Source organism: Oncorhynchus mykiss, chromosome 8 (genome assembly GCF_013265735.2).
Source record: "Oncorhynchus mykiss isolate Arlee chromosome 8, USDA_OmykA_1.1, whole genome shotgun sequence".
NCBI classification, from domain to species: domain Eukaryota; kingdom Metazoa; phylum Chordata; class Actinopteri; order Salmoniformes; family Salmonidae; genus Oncorhynchus; species Oncorhynchus mykiss.
Genome location: NC_048572.1, coordinates 12348694 through 12375935, shown reverse-complemented (window position 1 = coordinate 12375935; position 27242 = coordinate 12348694). Strand labels below are relative to the sequence as shown.

Genomic DNA, 27242 nt, shown 5'->3' with positions numbered 1-27242 from the left:
CGTCCATACAAAGAGGAATTCACTCCATTAACTCCTGTCCTCTTCTGCTTTCTTTCATCTCGTCTTAACCTGTTTTTGTTTTTCATCTCTTGTTACAGTGGCTCCAGTTGACCATGTATGCTTAGATCACCCAGCCATCAGAGTCCTGCTCTCTGGTCTACCCTCAGCCATGCTTCTACCAACATCGCTTAGATCACCCAGCCATCAGAGGAGTCCTGCTCTCTGGTCTACCCTCAGCCATGCTTCTACCAACATCGCTTAGATCACCCAGCCATCAGAGGAGTCCTGCTCTCTGGTCTACCCTCAGCCATGCTTCTACCAACATCGCTTAGATCATCCAGCCATCAGAGGAGTCCTGCTCTCTGGTCTACCCTCAGCCATGCTTCTACCAACATCGCTTAGATCACCCAGCCATCAGGGGAGTCCTGCTCTCTGGTCTACCCTCAGCCATGCTTCTACCAACATCGCCTTCCTCTACCTCAGCCAATTCCCCATGTTCTCTCTCTCTCAAGACATTGCCATTACTCTCATTCTAGCATAGAAAACAAATGAAATGCAATGGTGATATGTTCTGCAGTCACGCTGCACAAATGATATATCTCACAACGCCGAGAGAAGTGTGTAATGTCTCAAGAAAGTATATTAACACGATGTAGCGATCTTCTAAGACACACAGGTTGGCTGGAGAGAAAGACCACCTGGAATGTCAACTTGTGTCGACTGGTGAGAGGTATCACCCTGGCAGCACCGAGGGACTTGAATGGGGAACCCTTGCTCCAGTACATTTGGCTAGTGCTTTAAATTACAAGCCTTCAAGTGTTATTGCCTGTCCTGTAAATAACATGTTTAGCATTAGTGGATTGAATACATATCATTGCTTAGCTTTACTTCCTGAAGTGTTTCCATTCCCCTTTAAGTCATTGGTGGTAACTACATTACAAGATCAATGTTGTGTTCCTGTAAGTCTCTGTGATAATATCATGTGGATACTTAGATCTCGAGAGACAGTGATGACGTTGTTGGACTGGATTGTTTCAGAAGCATTTTTTTTTCTTCCATTAAATTCAAACTTTTACGAATGTGTCCCAGTATGTACAGTATGGGATGAGAGTTGTTGAGTCTTGAAAGCTAAACCAAATCTCTTAATGTTGAATTGTATAATGAATGTTTAGGATTTCAAATATATATGATGTAAATTAAGCATTGCCACAATTACCCGATAACTCATCTACCCAATAAGGCGGATTGGTTTTCTCCAACAGAACTGAACATTGATGTGAACAACGGTTAGATGGTCTATAATGAACAGGGCTCTAGTCTAACATTGTTCCCACACTTTTTTTTAGTTGGTGGTACCAAAAATTATTTTTTCGTGCAGTGTCACACAATAGAATACATTTGAGTAATCTTTTAAAGTCATTCACAATGCTTTAAGGATGGTATTAGAAAAATAAGTTGTTGGGTTGACAATTAGGATGCTTTTATATTTTATGGTCAAAATAGGGCTCCTGAATTTTCAGATGTTTTTGTTCAGGAGAGATGAATTTGCCTTAATCTTTATGTGCGCTAATATTATATATAGGCCTAAAGTCAATTAGTGCTAATTCACCACATGAGGAAGTGGAAACGCAAAACACATTAGCTAGATCGTCAACTCTAATCATAAACTGGATGGTTCGAGCCCTGAATGCTGATTGGCTGACAGCCGTGGTATATCAGACCGTATATCATGGGTATGACAAAACATTTATTTTTTACTGCTCTAATTACATTAGTAACCAGTTTATAATAGCAATAAGGCACTTCTGGGGTTTGTTATATATGGCCAATATACCACAGCTAAGGGCTGTGTCCAGGCACTCCGTGTTGCGCTGTGCATAAGAACAGCCCTTAGACGTGGTATATTGGCCATATACCACACCTCCTCGGGCCTTATTGCTGAAATATAACACCTAACTAGCCATGTCTTATAGTAAATGTAATGTCCCCCATTTTGTTTTTGCAACTGGGCCCAGTGCACTTGCGATGGCCGATGCACAAGGGCGAGGCTAGCATGCTTAGATGAGTGACACCTGTACAGTGTAAATGGCTAGTTAGAACAGAAACCTGCATGGGTTTGAACAGTTATGAGTGATGGACTATTCACAATGCCCATCTCTTACGCCCACCTCTTAAAATTATACATTAAACTAGTGGAAAAAGCCAGCCTACGTCACATTAGTGTCCATTTCCCCACTGTGTATCACCAAAACTCCATATCAGTCTAGTTGGTCCTAAGTAAGCTCATATAGCCCTCAAGCTCTGGACTTCAAAGCCAGTTCCACTGTGTTTCATTGTTCCCCTCGAATCAGGGACCAATTTAGACCTGGGATACCAGGTGGATGCAGTTAACTCAGGTAGAACAGAAAACCAGCTCTGGACCTCATAGGGTAAGAGTTCAATACCCCTGTCATATAGTGTTTCCATCAAATATTCAGAACTCCACTGTGGGGCATTTAAAGCTGCCATACGGTATTATTATTATGTATTTATTTCACACGCCTGAGAAACGGGTGGTCTTTTTTAGACATTTAAAAAGTACTGCAGAAATCGCGCCCCCATTTCCTGGTTGTAAAATGTTTTAATAGTTGGCCTAATTAAAGTTTGACAAAACAAGCCATGTATGATGTAGAGGATCATTGCACGATTTAAAACACTGAAATATCTTTTCAATAACCCAAAATATTGTACATTCAGATGTTTGAAGCTGGTGTACAAAACCTCAAATAAAAGACGCAAAAACGGGAAGCAAAGAAATTGCGCACATAGAACAGATCTGCTTCTAAAAACTTGCTTTCAATGAGAATGACAGATCTCACATTTCTATGTGAGAAAAATAAAAAGTGACATACTGCAGCTTTAATAGTGAGCCCCTTCCAATACAGACTGGAAAATAACATGACAAATCATGTCTAAACAGACGTGTGTGTGTTAGGAGTTGGTCTCACATCACAGCAAATCCAAAACCATAAAAAAAAAAAAACAGTGTGTCAATCATCCTTATGTCCGTGCTTTTACAGTAAGCATTGGTCTGTCTTACACCACTGAAATGGGAAATATTATCCTTCCCAACCAAATAAAATCCTATACATTTTTCTGAATTAATAAAACACGTTCCTATTGTTGCTGTACATGTGTGTGCACGCTCAGCATATCAATACATACAGGTAACTACCAACATAAAGGAGACACCAACATAAATGATCTTAATAGGGGGTTGGGCTACTATGAGCCAGAACATCTTCAATGCACCTTGGCATAGATTCTACAAGTGTCTGGAACTCAATTGGAGGAATGCTCCATTCTTCCACAAGAAATTCCACCATTTGGTGTTTCGTTGACGGTGGTGGAAAACGCTGTCTCACTCGCCACTCCAGAATCTCCCATAAGTGTTAAATTGCACTGAGATCTGGTGACTGAGACACTTCAAACCCCCTATGGTCCTTTGAGACCTCTATTTCAGTCCCAGAACTCTTCTAGCCTAGGCAGCCCAAATAACCACCATGGGATGTTAATTGCTTAATTTACTCAGGAACTACACCTGTGTGGAAGCACCTGCTTTCACTATACTTTGAATCCCTCATTGACTCAAGTGTTTCCTTTACTTTGGCAGTAACCTGTACATGCGCCATAGATGTCTGAATGTATGTATGAAATAGAAGTCCCTACACAAGACTGTGTATAGTAGTTATGTATGACCAGCCCATGTCAACAGATCAGTTACAGTGTGGTTATGCAGTGATAATCTATACGCTGTGTGTAAGTGTTAGTGTGTGTGTCCAGTATGGGCTATTTAGCAAGTGTTCCAATACAATTGCTGACGTTGAGCCACAGCCTTGTAGAACGGTGTAATCCAGGGTTCCCCAACTAGCAGCCCACTGATTTTATTTAGCCCATCCAAGTTCTGAAAATTACTATTTTAAATTGTTGACCATAAGACTGTTATAACACCAGCCAATCAGGTCCCAAGTTTTAATTTTGGAAATCTGTCCCACAATATTCCCAGGCATAATACAGAGATATATGTGATCATATACAAACATATGCCAGGTTTGAAATGATTATGTTTTAGTCAAATATATTTGTTTGGGCTTCTTGCGGTCAATTTGCAGTCAACAAATGATTTGTAATTATGTTAATCCGCTCATGAAAAATCATGCCATGGCTTAATCTAGTTGATGATCCCTGTTGTAAACCAAGGTCCATTAAAAACATGTCACAACCTTTAGTCGTACTGGTGTCCTCTTACCAGGGAAGAGCAGGGGGTTAAAGGCTGAACAAAGTGAGAAATTACTCTGAACAAGAAAACAGTTCAGTTCTATCTCCTTCCCTCGTCAACATTTGCCTACTGAATGGGGTCCCAACTCCTACTATCCAAGAAGAATGAATGCCAGAATTCCAGCCCGGCTCCATGTATGGAGCCATTGATTCTAATGGTGAGAGATCAGTGTCAACTCAGCACCACACATCCGCAGAAGTAAGAACTGGGGAAACAGCATGTCTTCTCTACTGTCATGTTTTCAGCTTGCTGTCCATCTCTACATGTGTCTGCATGTGGCTAGGCAGGTCCTGTAGAGACAAGGGGGAGACAAGGTACTGAAACATTGACAATAACCCCCCTCTCTTCCTTATATACAATTCTGCATTTCTGACAGAATAATCATCTGTAATAACAAGATCTGTAATTCAGGCAGAGAGTCTTGTAGACAGACAGGTTGACTGTTTGTCTTTGTCCATCAGTCAACCTGTCTGTCTACAAACCTGTCTGCCTGTCTCTTACCAGGTGGGAGGAGTCTCGAAATTCAGGTAAACCAAGCAGCTACTGTTGGTCTTTGTCCATTAGTCAACCTGTCTGTCTACAAACCTGTCTGCCTGTCTCTTACCAGCTGGGAGGAGTCTCGAAATTCAGGTAAACCAAGCAGCTACTGTCTGTCTTTGTCCGTCAGTCAGCCTGTCTACAAACCTGTCTGTCTGTCTCTTACCAGGTGGGAGGAGTCTTGCGTGGCGAAGGCAGCGTCGCAGTTCCTCCAGCGACACCTGAAGGTCTGCAGGTGCGGGTTGCTGTGGTCGGTGAGCAGGTGCTGCAGGAGGTGTTCCCCCATGCCAAAGATCAGCGAGCAACCGTGCCACTGCACACAAAGGTCAGGTCAGAAAATGACCTGTCAGACAAAACGATAGGAAATATTCTGAAGGTAAATCCCAGCGTGTTTCTCTTACCCAGCAGCGGGAGTTTTGCATCAAGTTGAGTTTCACGGCCTGGACGGTCCCGTCGTAGCAGCCTGTGTAGATCTAGGAGAGAAGAGTAGTTTATTGTCCACAACTTCTCTTTTCAATTTTGTCAATTCTATCAACTGTACAATGCATTCACAGTAGTCCCCTTTCCAATGTACTGGATGTAGATGTTATTCATATTGCCTCTAGGCCCACAGGCAGGAGGGTTGGCTTCTGGGCTGACTAAACAAGCTCACTTACCACGCTCTTATGGATGGCCATACACATCACCATGTCATGGTGGCCCCCGTACACCTGCAGCCGGTCGTGGGACTGTGGAGAGAAAGAAGGGTTGAGGGAGGGAGGAGAGAGAGACAGAAAGAGAGGATCGCAGGACAGAGATGGTTCACCATCTTATATTGTGTGTCTGTTCTTTTATTAAGTGTGTTGCACTTTAAAATCAAGTATGATTTGTTTCAGAGAGACAGAGGGGAGAGAGAGCGAAAGCGAGGCGGACGGACGGAGACCGAGCGAGACGGCCAGGCTGAGACACTGAGCGAGAGACAGACGGAGACCGAGAGAGACAGACGGAGACCGAGAGAGACAGACGGAGACCGAGAGAGACAGACGGAGACCGAGAGAGACAGACGGAGACCGAGAGAGACAGACGGAGACCGAGAGAGACAGACGGAGACCGAGAGAGACAGACGGAGACCGAGAGGGACAGACGGAGACCGAGAGGGACAGACGGAGACCGAGAGGGACAGACGGAGACCGAGAGGGACAGACGGAGACCGAGAGGGACAGACGGAGACCGAGAGGGACAGACGGAGACCGAGAGGGACAGACGGAGACCGAGAGGGACAGACGGAGACCGAGAGGGACAGACGGAGACCGAGAGGGACAGACGGAGACCGAGAGGGACAGACGGAGACCGAGAGGGACAGACGGAGACCGAGAGGGACAGACGGAGACCGAGAGGGACAGACGGAGACCGAGAGAGACAGACTGAGGCAGACAGAGAGAATTGGCCACTATTCTAGAAAAATCCTCAGCCCCTGGTGTTAGTCTCCACAATTCAGAGGTTAAATGTCTAATCTTCGCAGATGACCTGTGCCTGCTGTCCCCTACAGCACATGGCCTACAGCAGAACCTGCTAGAGCAGTACTGCCAGACCTGGGCCCTGGCAGTAAACTTCAAAAATACTCAAATAATTATTTTCCAGAGAAGAACCAGATCTCAGGGAACTAGGAACAAAGTTCTCAATTGGTACAAAATATATAGAGTACTACACACACTACAATTACATAGGTTTAAAAATAAGCTCAACTGGACACCTTAATGAGGCAGTGAATGAACTGAGAGAAAGTACACAGGACATTCTACACTATTAAAAAACAAATTCAAATTGAAAACACCTATTACAATTTGGCTAAAACTAATCAAATGTGTCATTGAACCAATTGCACTTTATGGCAGTGAGGTGTGGGGTACTCTTGCAAAACAAGATTTCACCAAATGGACAAATACCCCATTGAAACCCTGTATGCAGAGTTCTGTAAGATTTTCCTACATGTCCAGAGGAAAACTACAAACAATGCATGCAGGGCAGAATTGGGCCAATATCCACTAATAATAAAAACTCAAAAAAGAGCAATTAAGTTTTAGAAACATCTAAAATACAGTGACCGGCTCTCATATCATTAACAAGCCCTGCAATGTCAAGAGTTGAGCATAGAAAACAGTCCCCTCATCCAAAACCTTCTGCCCCAGCTGTGCCCTGGACACCGTATGTGAATTGATTTCCCCCCATCTTTCTTCAGAGCTCGTGCTGTTAGGTGACTTAAACTGGGACATGCTTAACACCCCGGCCATCCTACAATCTAAACTTGATGCCCTCAATCTCACACAAATTATCAATGAACCTACCAGATACAACCCCAAATCCGTAAACACAGGCACCCTCATAGATATCATCCTAACCAACCTGCCCTCCAAATACACCTCTGCCGTCTTCAACCTGGATCTCAGCGATCACTGCCTGCGTCCGTAATGGGTCTGCGGTCAAACGACCACCCCTCATTACTGTCAAACGCTCCCTAAAACACGTCTGCGAGCAGGCCTTTCTAATTGACCTGGCATCCTGGAAGGACATTGACCTCATTCCGTCAGTAGAAGATGCCTGGTTAGTCTTTAAAAGTGCTTTCCTCACCATCTTAAATAAGCATGCCCCATTCAAAAAATGTAGAACCAGGAACAGATATAGCCCGTGGTACACTCCAGACCTGACTGCCCTTAACCAACACAAAAACATCCTGTGGCGTAATACAGTAGCATCGAATAACCCCTGAGATATGCAACTTTTCAGGGAAGTTAGGAACCAATATACACAGGCAGTTGGGAAAGCAAAGGCTAGCTTTTTCAAACAGAAATTTGCATCTTGTAGCACAAACTCCAAAAAGTTCTGGGACACTAAAGTCCATGGAGAATAAGGGCACCTCCTCCCAGCTGCCCACTGCACTGAGGCTAGGAAACAGTGTCACCACCGATAAATACGCAATAATTGAGAATTTCAATAAGCATTTTTCTACAGCTGGCCATGCTTTCCACCTGGCTATCCCTACCCCGGTCAACAGCCCTGCAGCCTCCACAGCAACTTGCACATGCCTACCCCATTTCCCCTTCACCCAAATTCAGATAGCTGATGTTCTGAAAGAGCTGAAAAATCTGGACCCCTACAAATCAGCCGGGTTAGACAATCCTTACCCTCTCTTTCTAAAATGATCTGCCAAAATTGTTGCAACCCCTATTACTAGCCTGTTCAACCTCTTTCGTATTGTCTGAGTTTCCCAAAGATTGGAAAGCTGCCGCGGTCATCCCCCTCTTCAAATGGGGAGACACTCTAGACCCAAACTGCTACAGACTTATATCCATCCTGACCTGCCTTTCTAAAGTCTTTGAATGCCAAGTTAACAAACAGATCACAGACCATTTCGAATCCCACCGTACCTTCTCCGCTACGCAATCTGGCTTCCGAGCTGGTCATGGGTGCACCTCAGCCACGCTCAAGGTCCTAAACGATATCATAACCGCCATCAATAAGAGACAATACTGTGCAGCTGTATTCATCGACCTGGCCAAGGCTTTCCACTCTGTCAATCACCGCATTCTTATCGGCAGACTCAACAGCCTTGGTTTCTCAAATGACTGCCTCGCCTGGTTCACCAACTACTTCTCAGACAGAGTTCAGTGTGTCAAATCGGAGGGCCTGTTGTCCGGACCTCTGGCAGTCTATGGGGGTGCCACAGGGTTCAATTCTAGGGCCGACTCTTTTCTCTGTATACATCAATGATGTCACTCTTGCTGCTGGTGACTCTTTGATCCACCTCTATGCAGACAACACCATTCTGTATACTTCTGGCCCTTCTTTGGACACTGTGTTAACTAACCTCCAGACGAGTTTCAATGCCATACAACTCTCCTTCCGTGGCCTCCAATTGCTCTTAAATGCAAGAAAAACTAAATGCATGGTCTTCAACCGATCGCTGCCCACAACTTCCGCCCGCCTAGCATCACTACTCTGGACAGTTCTGACTTAGAATATGTGGACGACTATAAATACCTAGGTGTCTGGTTAGACTGTAAACTCTCCTTCCAGACTCACATTAAGCATCTCCAATCTAAAATGAAATCTAGAATCAGCTTCCTATTTCACAACAAAGCATCCTTCACTCATGCTGCCAAACAAACCCTCGTAAAACTTACTATCCTACGACCCTTGACTTCGGCAATGTCATTTACAAAATAGCCCCCAACACTCTGCTTAGCAAATTGGATGCGGTCTATCACAGTGCCATCCGTTTTGTCACCAAAGCCCCATGTACTACCCACCATTGCGACCTGTATGCTCTCGCTGGCTGGCCCTCTCTTCATATTCGTTGCCAAACCCACTGGCTCCAGGTCATCTATAAGTCTTTGCTAGGTAAAGCCCCGATTTATCTCAGCTCACTGGTCACCATAGCAGCACCCACCCACCATAGCACGCACTCCAGCAGATATATTTCACTGGTCATCCCAAAGCCAATTCCTCCTTTGGCCGCCTTTCCTTCCAGTTCTCTGTTGCCAATGACTGGAACGAACTACAAAAATCACTGAAGCTGGAGACTCCTATCTCCCTCACTAGCTTTAAGCACCAGCTGTCAGAGCAGCTCATAGATCACTGCACCTGTACATAGCCCACCTGTAATTAGCCCATCCAACTACCTCATCCCCATACTGTTATTTTTCTCCTTTGCACCCCAGTATCTCTATGTGCACACTCATCTTCTGCACATCTATCACTCCAGTGTTTAATTGCTATATTGCAAATATTTCACCACTATGGCCTATTTTTATTGCCTTACCTCCGTTATTCTACCTCATTTACACACACTGTATAATAGACTTTGTATTGTATTATTGACTGTATGTTTGTTGATTCCATGTGTAACACTGTTGTTGTTGTTTGTGTTGCATTGCTTTCCTTTATCTTGGCCAGGTCGCAGCTTTAAATGAGAACTTGTTCTCAACTAGCCTACCTTGTTAAATAAAAGGTAAACAAATATGTTTTAATCAAATCCAGCTGGTCCTGGGGTTGTGTTCACAAACCTGTTCTAATAAAACAAATTACAACACAATCAAAACTACATAGCTTAATGGGAAAAACAAGCACAATGCAGTGCTATCTGGCCCTAAATTGACAGTACACCGTTGCTAACTATTTGACCATAATTACTGATCAAAACCTTGACAAAGTACAGGCTCAGGGAGCACAGCCTTGCCATTGAGAAGGGTAGACCAGGAATACTTAGCTCCCTGTAAAGGAAAGGCTTTGCAACCACCGCACCACAGCAGAACAGAGCTGCATTTCCTGACAAAACATCAAAAATATAAAACAATTAGATAGTGTCATTTACCCCAAATTTGAAACCCTTATTCAAGGTTTCAAAGACCTCTCTGATGAGGATAGGCAACCTGTCCTGTTGGGGGAGGACGCAGAGAGCTGTGGGTTGGCAGCGCACTACATTGCTGCCTGCCATCAGATGAGGGACAGTGTCTGACAGACCAATCAACCAGCACATGTCCTCTACTGTATGCTTATTGTTATTGTTGAATGTATGGTTATTTTGACCCTTGGTTATTGTTGTTACCGTTGTCCCGTTGACAATTTTGATTCTTATTATTTTCATATTGTAAATATCCAAAGTATGCTTTGGCAATATGTACCAATAAAGCATATTGAATGGAATTGAGAAAGAACGAGATAGACAGACAGACAGAGCGACAGATAAGCTAGTAATCTGAGTGAGTGGATAAAGCCATTGAAGGAGAGTAGGATGAGGCAGACCCACCTGTAACTCGTAGACACGCACCAACTTGTCCAGGCAGGCTGTCACCATGACCTTCCCCAAGATGGCTAACGCTGTGACTGCGTGGCTGTGACCCTTATAGATACGGACCAGCTCACCCGTCTACGCATGGACAGACACAGAGGCAGCGAGGAAGATGTCAAACAAAAAGACTGAAATCAAATAAATCAACTACATCCACAGATTATGTGACTGTTCCGTCATACAGGAATGAACGTGTTACGATGATTATGTGAAAAAGGAAAGTGATGGGAGGGGTTAGACACTCACGTGGATGTTGTGGGCGTGGACAGACGTATCACTGGAGCCGCTGAAGACCAGGTCATTCACCACCTGACATCAGACAAATGGGGAAAGAATGATCATACCTGACAGGCAGAGTCAGTTGTCCGTTCAAGACCACCAACAAATTAACATTACATTAACATGCCAAGTGTTAACTTTAGTGTCCAAAATGAGAATAAAACACTGATTGCATCACATTCAGAACATTACAGGAGAACAAACCCTGAAATATGCCGTGTCAGCGTAGGAATGCCGACCCGGGATCAGCGTAGGAATGCTGACCCGGGATCAGCGTAGGAATGCTGACCCGGGATCAGGTCCCTCCTGTCCATATGGTCTAAGAGGGAAATGTGTTCTCGGTAAAAGGTCGGGGTTGACTCCCCAATTGACTGAATTCAAATGGAATTGACCCCTGACCCTGGACCCAAGGACACAGTGGTGACACACGATAAGATTTCTATTTTAGATCATATCAACTACCCGACTCCTCACCTTCATACAGAGGACGGTCTTAGTGTGGCCCTGCAGTGAGCGCAGCAGCAGACCACTCTTGGCGTCACGTACGCTGATGGTGCTGTCGTAAGAGCCCACTAGCAGCACCCGCCGCGCACCCTCCTGGGACGTGCCCAGGCAGCTCACCCCCCGTGGGCCGTGGCACTCAAACACATCCAGCTGCCTCTGGGTCTGCAGGGGAGAGAGGGAGGGAGAGGAAGGAGAAGAGGAAGAGAACAACTGTTTGTATCATATTCTGATCCAAGCTATAACTAGGAACTACCATGTTGAATAGAGGACCAATCAAAGCGTCTCAGAGAAGGAGTGCCGATCTAGGATCGGTTGTGCCTTTTTGATCGTAATGGAGAGAGAATAAAATCATATGGATAAGGGGGACCTGATCCCAGATCAGCACACCTACTCTGAGATGCTTTATGATTTCAGGACCTGGACTCCAGGCTTAGACACACTCACCTTGACCTCAAAGCTGACCACAGATCCATTTGCCAGGCCTACGTACAGGATGTTCCAGTGAATGTGCAGACACAGCACCCGGTCGGACAGAGAGATCTGCTCAAGGCACTTCTTTGACTGAAGAGGGAAAGGAGGAAGATGAGGACAATAGATATACAGTAGGGAGAGGGGAGGTGATGTATAGGAAGATGAGGACAATAGATATACAATAGAGAGAGGGTAGGTGATGTATAGGAAGATGAGGACAATAGATATACAGTAGGGAGAGGGGAGGTGATGTATAGGAAGATGAGGACAATAGATATACAATAGAGAGAGGGTAGGTGATGTATAGGAAGATGAGGACAATAGATATACAGTAGGGAGAGGGTAGGTGATGTATAGGAAGATGAGGACAATAGATATACAATAGAGAGAGGGTAGGTGATGTATAGGAAGATGAGGACAATAGATATACAGTAGGGAGAGGGGAGATGTATAGGAAGATGAGGACAATAGATATACAGTAGGGAGAGGGGAGGTGATGTATAGGAAGATGAGGACAATAGATATACAATAGAGAGAGGGTAGGTGATGTATAGGAAGATGAGGACAATATATATACAGTAGGGAGAGGGGAGGTAATGTATAGGAAGATGAGGACAATAGATATACAATAGAGAGAGGGTAGGTGATGTATAGGAAGATGAGGACAACAGATATACAGTAGAGAGAGGGTAGGTGATGTATAGGAAGATGAGGACCAGAGATATACAGTAGGGAGAGGGGAGGAGATGTATAGGAAGAGGACAATAGATATACAGTAGAGAGAGGGTAGGTGATGTATAGGAAGATGAGGACCAGAGATATACAGTAGGGAGAGGGGAGGTGATGTATAGGAAGATGAGGACAATAGATATACAGTAGAGAGAGGGTAGGTGATGTATAGGAAGATGAGGACAATAGATATACAGTAGAGAGAGGGTAGGTGATGTATAGGAAGATGAGGACCAGAGATATACAGTAGGGAGAGGGGAGATGTATAGGAAGATGAGGACAATAGATATACAGTAGGGAGAGGGGAGATGTTTAGGAAGATGAGGACCAGAGATATACAGTAGGGAGAGGGGAGGTGATGTATAGGAAGATCATTCTCAAATCAAAAGATAACCCATCTACACACAATACATCATAATGACAAAGTGACCAGAAATATCAAATTTAAATGACCCCCCCCTTCCCCCGAGTCAAACCTTTGAAGAAGCATACCCGTCTTTCTGGGTATGTTTTTATTCTGTACATACTTCCTTCTTCCCACTGTCAATTAGGTTAGTATTGTGTAGTAACTACAATGTTGTTGATCCATCCTGTTTTCTCCTATCACTAGGGCTGTCCCCCAGGGGGGAATGTTGAAACTTATTTTCCATATATAGACAGACACCTTATGTGTTTGAATAAAACCAACTACATATGCACTGAGCTTGTCTGATGCTTCAAGCACATATTTTGATTAAATAATTAAGACACAAATGACTAAAGAAAGAGCCTGATGGTCAGACTAAAACATTTTTATAGCGAGTGCCTGTGTGATTGGCGCACGTTGTCTCGCTCTCCTCCCTACTGCAGTGAAGGCACCACAGCAAGTGTTAATTGCTCTCTCTGTGCTGAAGCTGCAACAATTTCAGCCATTTAGTTTCTTACTCGTTTCTGAATGAAAAGTTGTTACCATAATCCCTAATTTGTTCAGGAAAAACATTCCCTATTCCCTCAAACCTTGCTCTCTTTACGTGAAACAAATACGCATGGCATGCGACCAATAGGGCCTGACCTATAGCATATCATTATCACATCGATAAACAAACACCAAAAAACAAACACGTGACAGCAAAATGGATGCGGAGGACGTGAAAAAAACACTTGAAAACGGGAGAATGTTTACTGGTTGCTCAGGAAAACAAAGGGAAGACAGATCTGTGGGAGATATTTGACTTGGTTGTGGAAATGACTGGAGATGGAGGGTATAGGAAACAGGCGTTGTGTGAGTAGTGTCCCAAGCTGTTGCTGTTAGATTACAATATTATTTCTTCTGACAATTTGGAACAGTGTAAACACGAAGTGTACAAGAGAGTCATAACAAAAAACATGTTTATAATATATATAAAGCCTTTATTACAGCAGACTAAAAACAGCTGCATGGATTAGTGAATTGCGTTTTACTTTTGTTTAGGCTAATTATTCAACGCTCCCTTTGGTTATTTAATTTTTAAACTAAAAATGCTTGACTGTATTTCAAAACGTGAATGTCTCGCTGTGTGATGGAATTAACAAATGATCCAGTAGCCTATATACTGAAATATAGGCCTAAGTAACTTACGGTATTAAAGACTAAACAAGATGCTCTCTGAGGCCTACAGGTGGTTATACAAGGCTGCTATACTAAGCCTACTAATGAAAACGGCATTACTTATTACAAAGCTCATCATCATCATCATCATCATCATCATTATTGGAACAAGAAAAAGGAGGCTATAGGCTATAAGAGTTGTGTGCATATTAAGTGTGACAAACTGGTGCTGTTAAATTACAATATACCTTTTCTGTCTGTTTGGAAAAGAGTAAACACTCAATAAATAAGTAATATCAGTCTGCCGTAACAATTTTTAGCGTCCCACATATCCCAGAAGGGTTAACTGACTTGCCTAGTTAAATACATGTCAAATAAACCATTTGCTATTATGCACATAGCAACATAGGGAAAGGTGACAATTCTACAGGGCACTGAAGATCATGTTTCAGAACCGCGGACAGCGAACATATCCAACACGGGAGAAAGAACATTTGATTTATTTGTGTGGCACCATTATTTTTTACATAATATAACTCACATACAATTTCAGTACAACATGTCTTAGTGATGGACTATGCCATCCCCGTGGCCTCCACAATGGACTAGTCCACTGAGACAGGCGCGAATCAGACAGGTGTCTTATACAACACAAAAAATAAACATTGCGACTGCTCAACTAAAGAAATCTTGGTCAACCAACAGCCTATCGACCAAACAATCGACCAGTCAACTACCTATTGCAGCCATTAAACGCTCTAAAAGTTTTAAAGTCACCATTGGCCTCTTGGTGAAATCATTAGGAAGGACGACTGTATGTTTATTGATACACCATCCAAAGTGTAATTAAAAACTTCCCCATGCTCAAAGGGATATTCAATGTCTGCTTTTAAAATGCTCTACCCATCTACCAATAGGTGCCCTTCTTTGCGAGTCATTGGAAAACCTCCCTGGTCTTTGTGGTTGAATCTTTGTTTGAAATTCACTGTTCGACTGATAATTGTATGCGTGTGGGTGCAGAGATGAGGTTGTCATAAAAAAAAAAATAACGTTAAACACTATTATTGCACACAGTGCGAGTCAAAACATTTCAGCTTTCATTTTTTATTAAATGGTAAAAAAAAATTGAAAAATATTATTCCACTTTGACATTATGGGGCATTGTGGATAGGCCAGCGACCGAAAATATCTAAACCTAATCAATTTCAAATTCAGGCTGTAACACAACAAAATGTGGAAAAGGTCAAGGAGTGTGAATACTTTCTGAAGGCACTGTGTGATGAAAGGGGTGTGGTACCTTGATGCTGAAGCAGCGGATGGTGAGGTCACTGGAGCCGGTGTAGAGACGTGCTGGCAGGCCGGGCAGAGATGACACCAGCAGGCAGTTGATCTTGTTGGTGTGGCCCTCAAACACAGCTTGGCACGCTTTGCTCTGAACACCCCAGGGACAAAAGTACAGTATCTCAGCATTGTAAGCCTGCCTGCTAGTCAAATCAAATTTATATTGTAGAATAATAGAAGACATCAAAACTATGAAATAACACATATGGAATCATGTAGTAAACAAAAAGTGTTAAATCAAAATATATTTTATATTTGAGATTCTTCAAAGTAGCCACCCTTTGCCTTGATGACAGCTTTTTACACTCTTAGCATTCTCTCAACCAGTTTCATGAGGAAGTCACCTGGAATGCATTTCAATTAACAGGTGTGCCTTGTTAAAAGTTCATTTGTGGAATTTCTTTCCATCTTAATGAGTTTGAGCCAATCAGTTGTGTTGTGACAAGGTAAGGGTGGTATACAGAAGATAGACCTATTTGGTAAAAGACCAAGTCCATATAATGGCAAGAACAGCTTAAATAAGCAAAGATAAATGACAGTCCATCATTACTTTAACTTCTTATGGGCAGGTGGGACGGTAGCGTCCCACCTGGCCAACATCTGTTGAAATTGCAGAGTGCAAAATTCAAACTACAGAATTATAAATGTTTAACTTTCATAAAATCACAAGTGTAATAGATCAAAATAAAGCTTAACTAATCCAGCTGCTGTGTGAGATTTCAAAAAGGCTTTATGGCGAAAGCACACCATGCAATTATCTGAGGACAGCACCCCGCCATGAAAAACACATTTCAACCTGGCAGGTGCGACACAAAAGTCAGAAATAGCGATATAAAATATGCCTTACCTTTGATGATCTTCTGTTGGCACTCCAAAAGGTCTATTGCAAATAGTGGTAGGCTGAATTTTTTTTGGGGGGGGGGTTGGCCTCGGGGTTTCGCCTGCCATATCAGTTCTGTTATACTCATAGACATCATCTTAACAGTTTTATAAACTTTAGAGTGTTTTATATCCAAATATACCCATTAGATGCATATCCTAGCTTCTGGGCCTGAGTAACAGGCAGTTTACTTTGTGCACGCGTTTCATCCGGATGTCAAAATAGTGCCCCCTACCCCAGAGAGGTTAAGACATGAAGGTCAGTCAATCCAGAACATTTCAATAACTTTTAAAGTTTCTTCAAGTGCAGTCGCAAAAACCATCAAGCGCTATGATGAAACTGGCTCTCATTAGGACAGCCAGAGGAAAGGAAGACCCAGTTACCTCTGCTGCAGAGGATACATTCATTAGAGTTACCAGCCTCAGAAATTGCAGCCCAAATAAATGCTTCACAGAGTTCAAGTAACAGACACATCTCAACATCAACTGTTCAGTGGAGACTGTGGGAATCAGGCCTTCATGGTCGAATTGCAGCAAAGTAACCACCACTAAAGGACATCAATAAGAAGAGACTTGCTTGGGCCAAGAAACGCGAACAATGGAATGTCCATTGGAAATCGGTGGAAATCGGTGGAAATCTGTCCTTTGGTCTGATGAGTCCAAATTTGAGATTTTTGGTTCCAACCGCCATGTCTTTGTGAGACTCAAGAGTAGGTGAACGGATAATCTCAGCATATGTGTGGTTCTCACCGTAAAGCATGGATGAGGTGGTGTGAGGATGCTTTGCTGGTGACGCTGTCAGTGATTTATTAAAAATTTAAGGCACACTTAACCAGCATGGCTACCACAGCATTCTGTAGTGATACGCCATCCCATCTGGTTTGCGCTTAGTTGGTCTATCATTTATTTTTCAACAGGACATGACCCAACACAACTCCAGGCTGTGTAAAGTCTATTTGATCAAGAATGCTGCATCAGATGACCTAGCTTCCTCAATCACCCGACCTCATCCCAATTGAGTTGGTTTGGGACCGCAGAGTGAAGGAAAAGCAGCCAGCATGTGTGGGAACTCCTTCAAGACTGTTGGAAAAGCATTCCAGGTGAAGCTGGTTGAGAGAATGCCAAGAGTGTTCAAAGCTGTCATCAAGGCAAAGTGTGGTTACTTTGAAGAATCTCAAATACATTTTTATTTGTTTAACACTTTTTTGGTTACTGCATGATTCCATATATGTTATTTCATAGTTTTGAAGTCGCACCATTATTCTACAACGTAGAAAACAGTACAAATAAAGAAAAACCCTTGAGTTAGGTGTCCAAACTTTGTACCAACATATGGCAAACCTTTGTTTTAGCAAACATGTGTTTTGAGTTACCTTTCTAGCTAATAAGCCATGTTAGAGTTCAGACTTCCTGCAATTACAATGTGGGTAGGTCAAAACATTGAAAAACAATCTACCAAATCTATTAATTTTAAAATGTTGATTACTTCTCCTTGCCGTTATCAATCACCTGAGATGACAAGACGTGAAATGTTGCTAACGTATAACAGGGGTCTCTGGGTCACCGGTTGTCAGGGGGGGTCTTAATTGCCTGCAAGGGGGTCCCTGGGCAAGAAAATGTGTAAGACCCCTGTCATATACGCACCAATAGGCAATATGCTCGTGCTGTGTTATCCCCTGAACATGTATACAGGAAGCCCCCGTGGATCTGGAGGTCATGGACGGTGCCAGTGTGGCCCTCGAAGCTCCCCAGAGACGGCTCCTGCTCCTCAGCCACGTCGGCACACTCTGAGGGGGGAGAGATAGAGGGTCAAAACCAGGAAACGGAGCCATATCACAAACACTAGTTATGGAACAGACAGAAACTCATACACTGTGTAGACTGGCTTACAAACAGAAAGACATATAATACACTCACGCTGTGCGGTATTAACATTCAATGTTTATGACTAATTGACACATTTTCATTTCAGCCCAAAAAATGGTGGAAGTGGACATATGAAGCAGGTAACTCACTTGGGGGACTATGTTTCTCTTTCACAGTTACAGGGGGTAACTTCATTTTGCTGGGGAAACAGAAACCACAGGTATTTCACATTAGGGGGGGTGTGTGGGGGCATTGCATTCAAAAGAGGATTCTAATGCAACAATGTGGGTTGATACTCTGATAACATAACGCCTGGAAACACTGATCTAGCAATTACCAAACAATTTAGCTTCCATTACTGTTATTGATACCTAGGTCCTTGAGATATTGTTTATTCCTTTATGGTAAATGTACAGTAAAGAGACTAACCCGTAGCTGGTGTCCTTTAGTTTGATGTCCTTCTGGTCCTCCTTAACCCTGACTGTCTGGGTACCGCTAGAGTTCACCTCCACACACACAGACCTAGGTGGGGCAGGAGAGGTGGAGGGGAGCTGTGCGGGAGCTGGGGTGTGTGGAACAATGGCCTCCGGCTCTTCCTCGACGTCCGAGTCATCGATGGCGACGACGTCCATGTTGGATCTCAGCTGGCGCTCTACAGTGACTGTCTCGACGTAGCAGTCGCTGTCTCCTTCGTCACCCCCTTTACCCCCGTCCTTCTCCTGCCCCAATAGAGGGTCTTTCCGCCCCTGTGTGAGGTGGACAGAGGTGAGGGTGAGCCCCTCTTGGTCCTCTTGGTCCTCCCAGTCCTCCGAGTCACTGGTAGTGGAACTGGCCGTTGAACTCTGGTCTTGAACATCTTCCTGCTTTGACTTGGTCCTCCTGTTGGCCTTCTCGTTGCTCTGCTTCTTTTGCCTTCCCCTCAGCTGCTTGGTGCTGGTAGACAGTGAGGTGGAGCTACCCACCACCCTCTGCTGGCCGAGTGTCGCAACAGCAGGTGGTGTAGTTGCAGGAAGGGTTACTGTGGTGGAAGGGGGTTTGGCGGATATGGGGATGGGTAGAGGTGAGGGAACGAGGACAGGGGTGGTGGAGCGAGGGTTCACGAGGGGATAGGAAATGACAGGACTGCGCGAGGGGGTGGCACGAGACTGGCTGTTGAGAGAGGCAGGCTCTTTTTTGACAGGCAGGCTCACTGAGGTGGAGGGGGTGGGGTTTAGGATGGGTATGGCAGAGGGGGTGGAGTGGTAAGCCGGGGTCAGATTGGGATAGGGCGACATGGGTGCCGCAGAGGTGGGCCCAGTGGGGGAGGGGATACGGAGGTTGGACAGAGGAAGGAGTGAGGGGTGTTGGGTAGGCACCGTAGCTGCTGCCACTGCCCCTTGCATCCCCTGCAGGATCTCAATACGCTTGGCTCGGAGACCGTTAATCTCTGTGGTAACCTGCAACACAGACAACAAAAGTGAAACCGATGCCACACTTCATCTATTCATCCTCTATACCAGGGTCGTGTTCAGGGTCGTTCCTATGTGTATCTTAATAAAAATCCAGGTAGAACCTCTGTTTCCTTCCCTTTCATCCCTACTGATCACAACCCAGGTAGATGTAGTGAGCATCCCGGGCGTAGTACCTGCTGTTTGACCAGTAGGAGGCGCTGCACCTCTGTGTAGGCGACCTGCAGGGTGTTGCGGGCCTGGATCAGGGAGGTGTCTAGGCTCTGTAGGGAACCGCTCAGCTCCTCCTCCATCAGAGACACAGCTAGCAGCTGGTCCACCTGGACATTCTCTACAGAACAGGGAATGGAGTAAATCTGGATGTAACGACCACACAGACAAAGTGTGAACCTCAATAGTCTAATGTGGGGGTCTTCACCAGTCTCATCTCCTTCATCAGTAAAGACTGGAAAACACAGGACATGTCAAAGCAATATACTGGGGAGTGTCTTTCCCCTTCCCGGTTCAACAATACTGGGGAGTGTCTTTCCCCTTCCCGGTTCAACCCTACTGGGGAGTGTCTTTCCCCTTCCCGGTTCAACAATACTGGTGAGTGTCTTTCCCCTTCCCGGTTCAACAATACTGGGGAGTGTCTTTCCCCTTCCCGGTTCAACCCTACTGGGGAGTGTCTTTCCCCTTCCCGGTTCAACAATACTGGGGAGTGTCTTTCCCCTTCCCGGTTCTTTCACAGTGCAGGTAAAGGAGGGGAGACAAGGAAAGAAAGACACTTCGGACTATTGAGATGCACTCACAGAATTGTGATCACACCGACTGACTATGGAAATGAGTTACAACAGTGACATGGAACATGGAGCGAAGAAAAAAACGTTGACATATCTCTATTGCAAAGTTATAAACCGTTGGATTCTAGCTTGAAATATATTTATTCATGTTAAACATACCAGAACTTGGCGATTACTTTAGATAAGAAATGTATATGTTGGGGGTCAAGGAAGGGCAAAGAGGAACTTTGTGTATGGAAAGTTAAAGTGAGGAAAAAGGGGAAGAGCAGAAAGTTAATATTCTGCTCAAACATGCTATTGTTGAATATAAATGTTTCTGAGGAGGGAGGCAAAGGGCAACAGTCTAGTTTCAGTTCTTAATAAGGCAGGCCAGTTGCTGCGGAACCAGCCTAAAGACAATCTGATTACAGTCCTCTCTCTCACACACTTCCACGAGGGTCCTGACAATACCAGTAAGAGGAGCCTACTGTGTTTCTGACTAACAACAGAGAAGGACCGTCTTAGACATGCAAGGAGATGACTACGCCTACTCGAAAGGTATAAATGTGTGCTTGTATGTTGTGTTTGCAGCTGAAGCACTCAGTGGATTGAATAAACTTGGTTTGAGCGGAGCCAAAACTGCTATTGCAGGGACGGTGGACCAACCCTCCACATGGGCGGAGATAGTTCAATTAATCTAATTCCGCTGACTTTGCAGTGCTTGTAGTCATGGCTACCCATACCCAAGGCACCGGTAATGGACCCGAGTAACAACAATACAAGCAAGCCGAGAGGTAAATCTGACAAATAAATTTGGCGGTGAAAACCCCCGAACCTTGTTCCCAATGCGGCTCATTTGGCCATGGGTGGTGCCTGAGCCCTCTGCACCGGCTCATTTGGCCATGGGTGGTGCCTGAGCCCTCTGCACCGGCTCATTTGGCCATGGGTGGTGCCTGAGCCCTCTGCACCGGCTCATGTGGCCACGGGTGGTGCCTGAGCCCTCTGCCCCCCCGGCTCATTTGGCCATGGGTGGTGCCTGAGCCCTCTGCCCCCCCGGCTCATTCCGGGGTAAGTGCAGCTGTTCAGACATTTTTTTCACTGACTAGTGAGCAACAGCAAGCACTCCTGAAAGCAGCCGGAGTTGGAGATAACGCAAATGGGTATTTGGTCTATGTGCGGTCGTCAAATTGGCTGAATTTATGACGAAAAATCATTAAGTTCAGTGAGGTTACAGGGATAGAATCTAAAGCTATGCAATTACTACCCATGCTCTTTACAATAGGTCCAGTGACAATACCGGGCTCATTCTTTATGGTAACACGGGGTAGAACCGATTATAATGTAGACACAGAAGTAACAATATGGGCATATTTCAGGAAGGAGGGTACCACAAATTTTAAGTGACAACTTACCGCTGTTTGACTTAATCTTTTGCTTTTTCCCACTCTGATCCACACCAGAGGTGTCTAACAAGTCACTATCCTGAGACAAAGACAGAGGAAAAAAGAAGGGTGAACACTAGATGGCACATTTGTTAACATCAATAGACTTGAAAGAAGCAGGAAAAGTAGCAGCCTGATTGTCTAATAACTCCTCCCCTTACCACTTTCCGCTTCTTTTTCCTCTTTGTATTCAACTGTCTCTGCTCACTGTCCACTCCTGCCTCCCTGTACTGCTCTGGTTCAGTCTTCACACATAAAGACTGAGGGGCTCGGGATGACCTGCTATCCCGCAGCACAGTGCTAGGCTGCTCCGATCCCAGCGTCCGAGCCTCTGACGGTTGCTCTCTGATGACATCACTAGCAGGCATTGTCTGTGGGAGAGAGGGAGTGGGTAGGGCTGCAGGGGGCGGGGCTCCGTCGGGGAAACCAGACTCCCATTGGAAGCCCTCTGTTAGGGGGAGGTCCTCGTCTTCGTCCAGGGCCAGGCCCTCTGGGTCAGAGAGGGGGTTCACCAGTTCAATGCCAAACCTGCAACATGAAACCAATACCTTCCAATTACAGATAATATTGTAGTGAGTAACACAGATGCATGCTCCCAGAGCAACAGTCGAAAGAGACAGTTTGATCTTATCTTAGTCTTAAACGGCATTGTTAAAAAAAAAATACACAGTTGTCCAGAATAATCTAATTGCTTTCCTGGTCATGGACTAAAAACCATCCATTCTAAATGAAGAATATCCATTGAAAGTATGTTTTTGTCCAAGACAAGACATAACCTGGGTTTAGTAAACCAGTCCTAAGTGCTGCCCTCCCTCACCTGGGCATGCCTTTGACTTTCTCCTGCTTCTTCCGGTTGGCCTCCTGATACATCTCCCTCCAGTTGACCTTCCTCTGTGACCCCGCGGAACTGAGCAGCTTCTTCAGTGTGGGTTTGAGCCCTGCCCCTGTCCCCGTCTCCTTCTCTCCCTCGCCCTTCCGTATCCGGCGAGCTGCATTCAGGTTAGGCTCGTGGGCTCCGGGTTTGCTGATATGTCGGGTCAAGTCCCTCTTCAGAGAGGTAGGTCGTGGAAGGGTGCTCAATCGGGGCACAGTTGAACCTTCCTGAGGATTGGTTTGGCTGCTAACCGGACCGTATGTGTCTGAAGCCAATCCCTCACCTTCCTTGGTCAGTTGTGAGTTACTGGTTTCCTCTACCTTGGGGTATCGGGTTGATCTTCGTTTAGCTTGGTTGCCAGGGAGAGGCCAAGTTTCACTTGAAGCCACAGATCTGGTAGTGCTAACCTGTGAGGACTGCAGGGAGGTGGTGGTGGAGGGGAGGCTTTTGAACTGGCTGACTGGGGAGCTGGAGTTGGGAAGTGTGGAGGCAGCGCTTGGTCCGCGCTTGGTCCTCTGTGTCCTTCTGGTTAGGCCCTCCTCGGCCTCGACCTCTGCCCCCCTGCAATGGCCTCGAGTTGTGGTGAGAGTCGGGGTGACGGAAGAGGCTCTTGGGGGCTCCCTCACCCCCAGGGCTCTCCGGACCTGACGTAGCATCACAGTGACGTCCACGCTCCGTATCCGGCCCTTGTCGCTGTCACCCTGACCAGAGGGACCTGAGCTGGAGGTAGAGACGGGGGCAGTGGTACTACCAGAGAGTCTCTCCTCTGGGCTGAAGATGATTGCTCCTTTTGGAGGTAGGTGATCACTAGTGAAGTCCATATCCTGGGTCTTTCTGGGTGCCTGCCCATAGAATTCGTAACCCAACTGGCTGGTTTTAGGCCACCTCAGCTGGCCTGGTGGTAGCGTCACAGGATTTACTCCGGCTCCTCTAAGGCTCTTATGAAATGTGTTGGGCCTGCTAGCTTTGAAGCCCCTTCCTCTGACACTAGTGCCCAGGCTCTGGATGTCAGGACTGCCAGAAATTGGAGGATTGTCCTCACTGCCAACTTGATGGGGATGGGACAATGTAGACTGGGTGTGTTGTTCACTATAGGGGTGGCATGTTCCACCTGGGGGTCCCCTAAATTCTGGCCAGGGAGGCTGAGCTCCACTCTGCCCCTGTGGTGTGGCTGGCTGACTGGGGGGCAGAGACTTGAGTTTACAGGCGAGCCGGTTCTCCTTGTTTTGTACCAGCTTACCACTGAGTGGCTGTGATGTCTTCTGCTGGGGTTTCTTCTCTTTGGAAAGTTTTTTGGGCGTTTTCGATTTTAGTTTAGCTACTTGCGGTATCCATTTCAGTGCTTGTCCCTTTGGCTTCTTTGGAAATTTCCGCATGGGAGGTTTCTGCTTTTCCGGGTCTTGCTGCGCTTCCATTTTTAGATTTAGTTTCTTTTTCTTCCTCTTTTTCTTTTTCCTATGTTGGAAGACAAACGGAATGACGTTCAAAATGAAGCCAGTAGGGATTTAACAAAAGGCATCGGTTCCTGGCTCAAATTTTTATGAAATTAGTGCGTTGGCCCGCAGGGCCCAAACCGATCCAAATGTAGCATGGACCCAAGGCGATCCAAATGTAGCATGCATCGGTCAGAACATCGATTCAAACATTACGAATCACAGGTTCATAATTTTTGGGTTGCTCAAATTACTTTATTTTTACCTTCCAAAAATACCTCCTCTTTTGTGACAACTGTGTCCTCTCCTTCATTGTCGAACTAAGCAAGTAATTGTGTTGACAGTCATTGATCTACTAGTCATTTGGCATCAACCCCAAGCAATATCAGTAGCATAGTCAAACAGTGCTCAGCTTCGCGCGCTGACCAACAAGAGGTAGGCCTATTCCTGATCATGCATGTCACCTTGAGCATTCAAATGTTTGTTCAATGGCTTGCGCAACATTGTGCTTTATTAGTTGAGTAACATCCAATGTCATTTGCTAGGTTATTTTTTTAATCAAGTGTGCTGTTGAAAATGGTGTTTTACCGGCATAAAAGTATTTAACCCTTTCTTAACCGGTTAATGGGGGTTGTTTATTCAACAACAATGGACCAAAATTTGCATCCCTAGTCATATCCTTAAAACACACACACACACACACACACACAGCGAGAGGACCAGCTCATGAGCTCTAGATTTTCATTTAGAATGGAAAATGTATGTGTTAGTGCAACAAATGTTAGTTCAACGAATCGTAATCCTATCGAATGGCATCGATTCATTCCTTTAATCAAACGAATCGCACAGAATCCTTTAAACTGAAATTTATCATATCCCATGTATCAAGATAATTTTGGAATTGTCTTGAAAGGAAATATGCACATCCCTAAAATAATGGCTTCTTCGCTAAGCAAACTCTAGTATCTCATGTCTTGTACAACAAAGACAATGTAGTGTATGTAGCTGCTTTACATCAAGGAAGCTGTAATCATTTTTTCAACTGGCACAACAATTTATATTTTACCAAGTACTCTCAGGTCTCCTGTTGTTTAAAATGAAGAGACAATGTAATAAACATGGAACTCACTCCATCTTATGCAGTTCTTTGTTCCTTTCCCTGACTTTCGAGAGCAGCTCTGCGTCGAGGTCTTGTTCCACATACATAGGCTTAGTCTTCCGTGGCGGGTTCTTGATCTTGTCTCCGTGCGACTGGGTGGAGATGTGCTCGGCGTACTCAGTCAAACCTTGAGAGGACACTTTGCACACTTTGCACCAGTGCCTACAATCCCTGGGGAAGAGGAGGGGTGGCATATTTCTCTAGCCCTGGCCATGCTTTCAAATGTTTGTTAAATGGCCACATTTATTTCTCTAGTCCTGGTCGTGCATATTTATCTAGTCCTGGTCATGCTTTCAAATGTTTGTTAAATGGCCACATTTATTTCTCTAGTCCTGGTCATGCATATTTATCTAGTCCTTGTCATGCTTATTTCTCTAATAGTGATTATTTATTTATGAACTTTTAGTTACTCGGCGCAGCTCAATTGAGACCAGGATTTCATTCCCAATGGTGCCCTGAGTGGAAAAATGTTCTCACAACAGGAAGAACAATTGATATTACAATTAAAACATAATGCATATCAATGTAATATCAGGTCTAGAAACGGAAATTAGACGGTGTGTGGAACTAACCACTACCAAGTAATAGAGTCAGTCTTTACACTTGAAAGCATAATTTTTTGTAGGGACGTGGTACTAATTATTACAGACATGTCTGCATTAAGATAGGTTATTCAGTTCACAAAAGACCTGTATGGTTGGGAATTGAATCTCACCTGCCCTTCACATTCTCAAGCTCTCGGTGGTGTAGCATGCTCTGCATGTGCTTGTGCGCGTCCTGTAGGATAGTTAGGAGAAGATTTAAAAAAAAAAATCTGAACTTGAATAACATCTCTCAAGACATGGCAATAATGAAAAATGCCAATCAACAGCATGCAATTGGCTTCAGCCTGGAATCGCTAAACCAAATCACAGTATCTGACACAGTAGCCAATATTGTATGGACAATTATAATTGGTTATCATCTATAAAATACTGTCTAACACTGTACAAGTAATCCAGTTGAAATGTGCTCTGTTCTGGGAAATATAATACCAATAATAAGATTGATCTTACATTTTTCAGGTAGACCTTGCGACATAATATACAATAGCAAGACACCTCCACCTTCACGCTTGGGGTCTTCTTAGTCGGTGTCATCTCTGGAAAGGGAAAATGATATGCAGCTAAGGAGCTAATGACAGTTTCAAACCTAACTACCTTGATTTAAAACTCCAAAGACAAGGCTTTTTACAACGTAAAGATTTCCTCGTCTTTGGAGTTATGAATCACTGCCTACCGTGCAATTTCTTACCACCTGGAGCCAACAATATAATATTTGAGTGTCTGTGAGATGGTGTGTCATGACAATCAACCTATCCAATACACACTCACTTACAATTTAATTTACAAACAGGTAGATGCAAACAATGGATTATATTGTTCGCTAGCTATTATATTGTTCGCTAGCATTGTATTACTACTGTCCGTTTGTCAATGTTTAGATAGCTAACGATAGAGGTTGGTTGGTTGGCTAGCTAGCTAGCTAGCTTCGTTTTCAAAATATGACAAACATGTTTTCAAAACATTCTCAAGATACCAGGACCACAGACATGTTAGTTTATGAATTGTGTAGAAACATACATTGCAGTGTAGAAACCATACTTACCTCCTAGAGTTTTTTTTATATATTATTGTACTCAGCAAATCTCACATGGCCAATTTGATCGCCATGCTGGTGGTCCACAAAACACCCGACCGCTGCTGATCCACCTCGTCATAGTTGGCCCGAAGAGCCAATCAGATGCATCCTCTAGTTATATTCCCGG

At 44.6% G+C, this 27242-nt stretch overlaps 2 protein-coding genes across 7 annotated transcripts in view; one reads left to right on the top strand and one right to left on the bottom strand.

Moving 5' to 3' along the window:
- The window catches only part of capn3b (calpain 3b), a 37400-nt gene extending 36325 nt beyond the window's left edge, over nucleotides 1-1075 (top strand). For 3 of the 4 annotated variants that reach the window (XM_036984789.1, XM_036984787.1, XM_036984790.1), the window contains one exon: nucleotides 99-1075. In XM_036984789.1, coding sequence (XP_036840684.1) covers nucleotides 99-125 — 27 coding nt within the window. In that variant the 3' untranslated portion in view covers nucleotides 126-1075. The remainder of the gene's footprint in view (nucleotides 1-98) is intronic. The other variant, XM_036984788.1, reaches the window with a different exon arrangement.
- A 1525-nt stretch (nucleotides 1076-2600) lies between these two features.
- znf106b (zinc finger protein 106b) lies at nucleotides 2601-27226 on the bottom strand. Of its 3 annotated transcripts, none has more exons than XM_036984783.1 (20): nucleotides 27083-27226; nucleotides 26491-26576; nucleotides 26151-26212; nucleotides 25406-25597; nucleotides 22787-24298; nucleotides 22131-22497; nucleotides 21940-22009; nucleotides 19943-20097; nucleotides 18748-19754; nucleotides 18468-18517; nucleotides 18097-18239; nucleotides 15530-15664; nucleotides 11910-12026; nucleotides 11436-11627; nucleotides 10929-10991; nucleotides 10641-10760; nucleotides 5512-5583; nucleotides 5257-5328; nucleotides 5022-5168; nucleotides 2601-4608 (listed from the first exon to the last, which is right to left on the bottom strand). In XM_036984783.1, exons 2-20 carry the CDS (start codon nucleotides 26572-26574, stop codon nucleotides 4552-4554), a joined length of 4617 nt encoding a protein of 1538 aa, XP_036840678.1. In that variant the 5' UTR covers nucleotides 26575-26576; nucleotides 27083-27226; the 3' UTR covers nucleotides 2601-4551. The 3 variants fall into 3 exon arrangements, with proteins under 3 accessions (XP_036840678.1, XP_036840677.1, XP_036840679.1); XM_036984782.1 differs by having other exon boundaries at nucleotides 25406-25606; nucleotides 27083-27221; XM_036984784.1 differs by lacking the exon at nucleotides 22787-24298 and having other exon boundaries at nucleotides 25406-25606; nucleotides 27083-27221.
- Nucleotides 27227-27242: the final 16 nt, after the last annotated feature.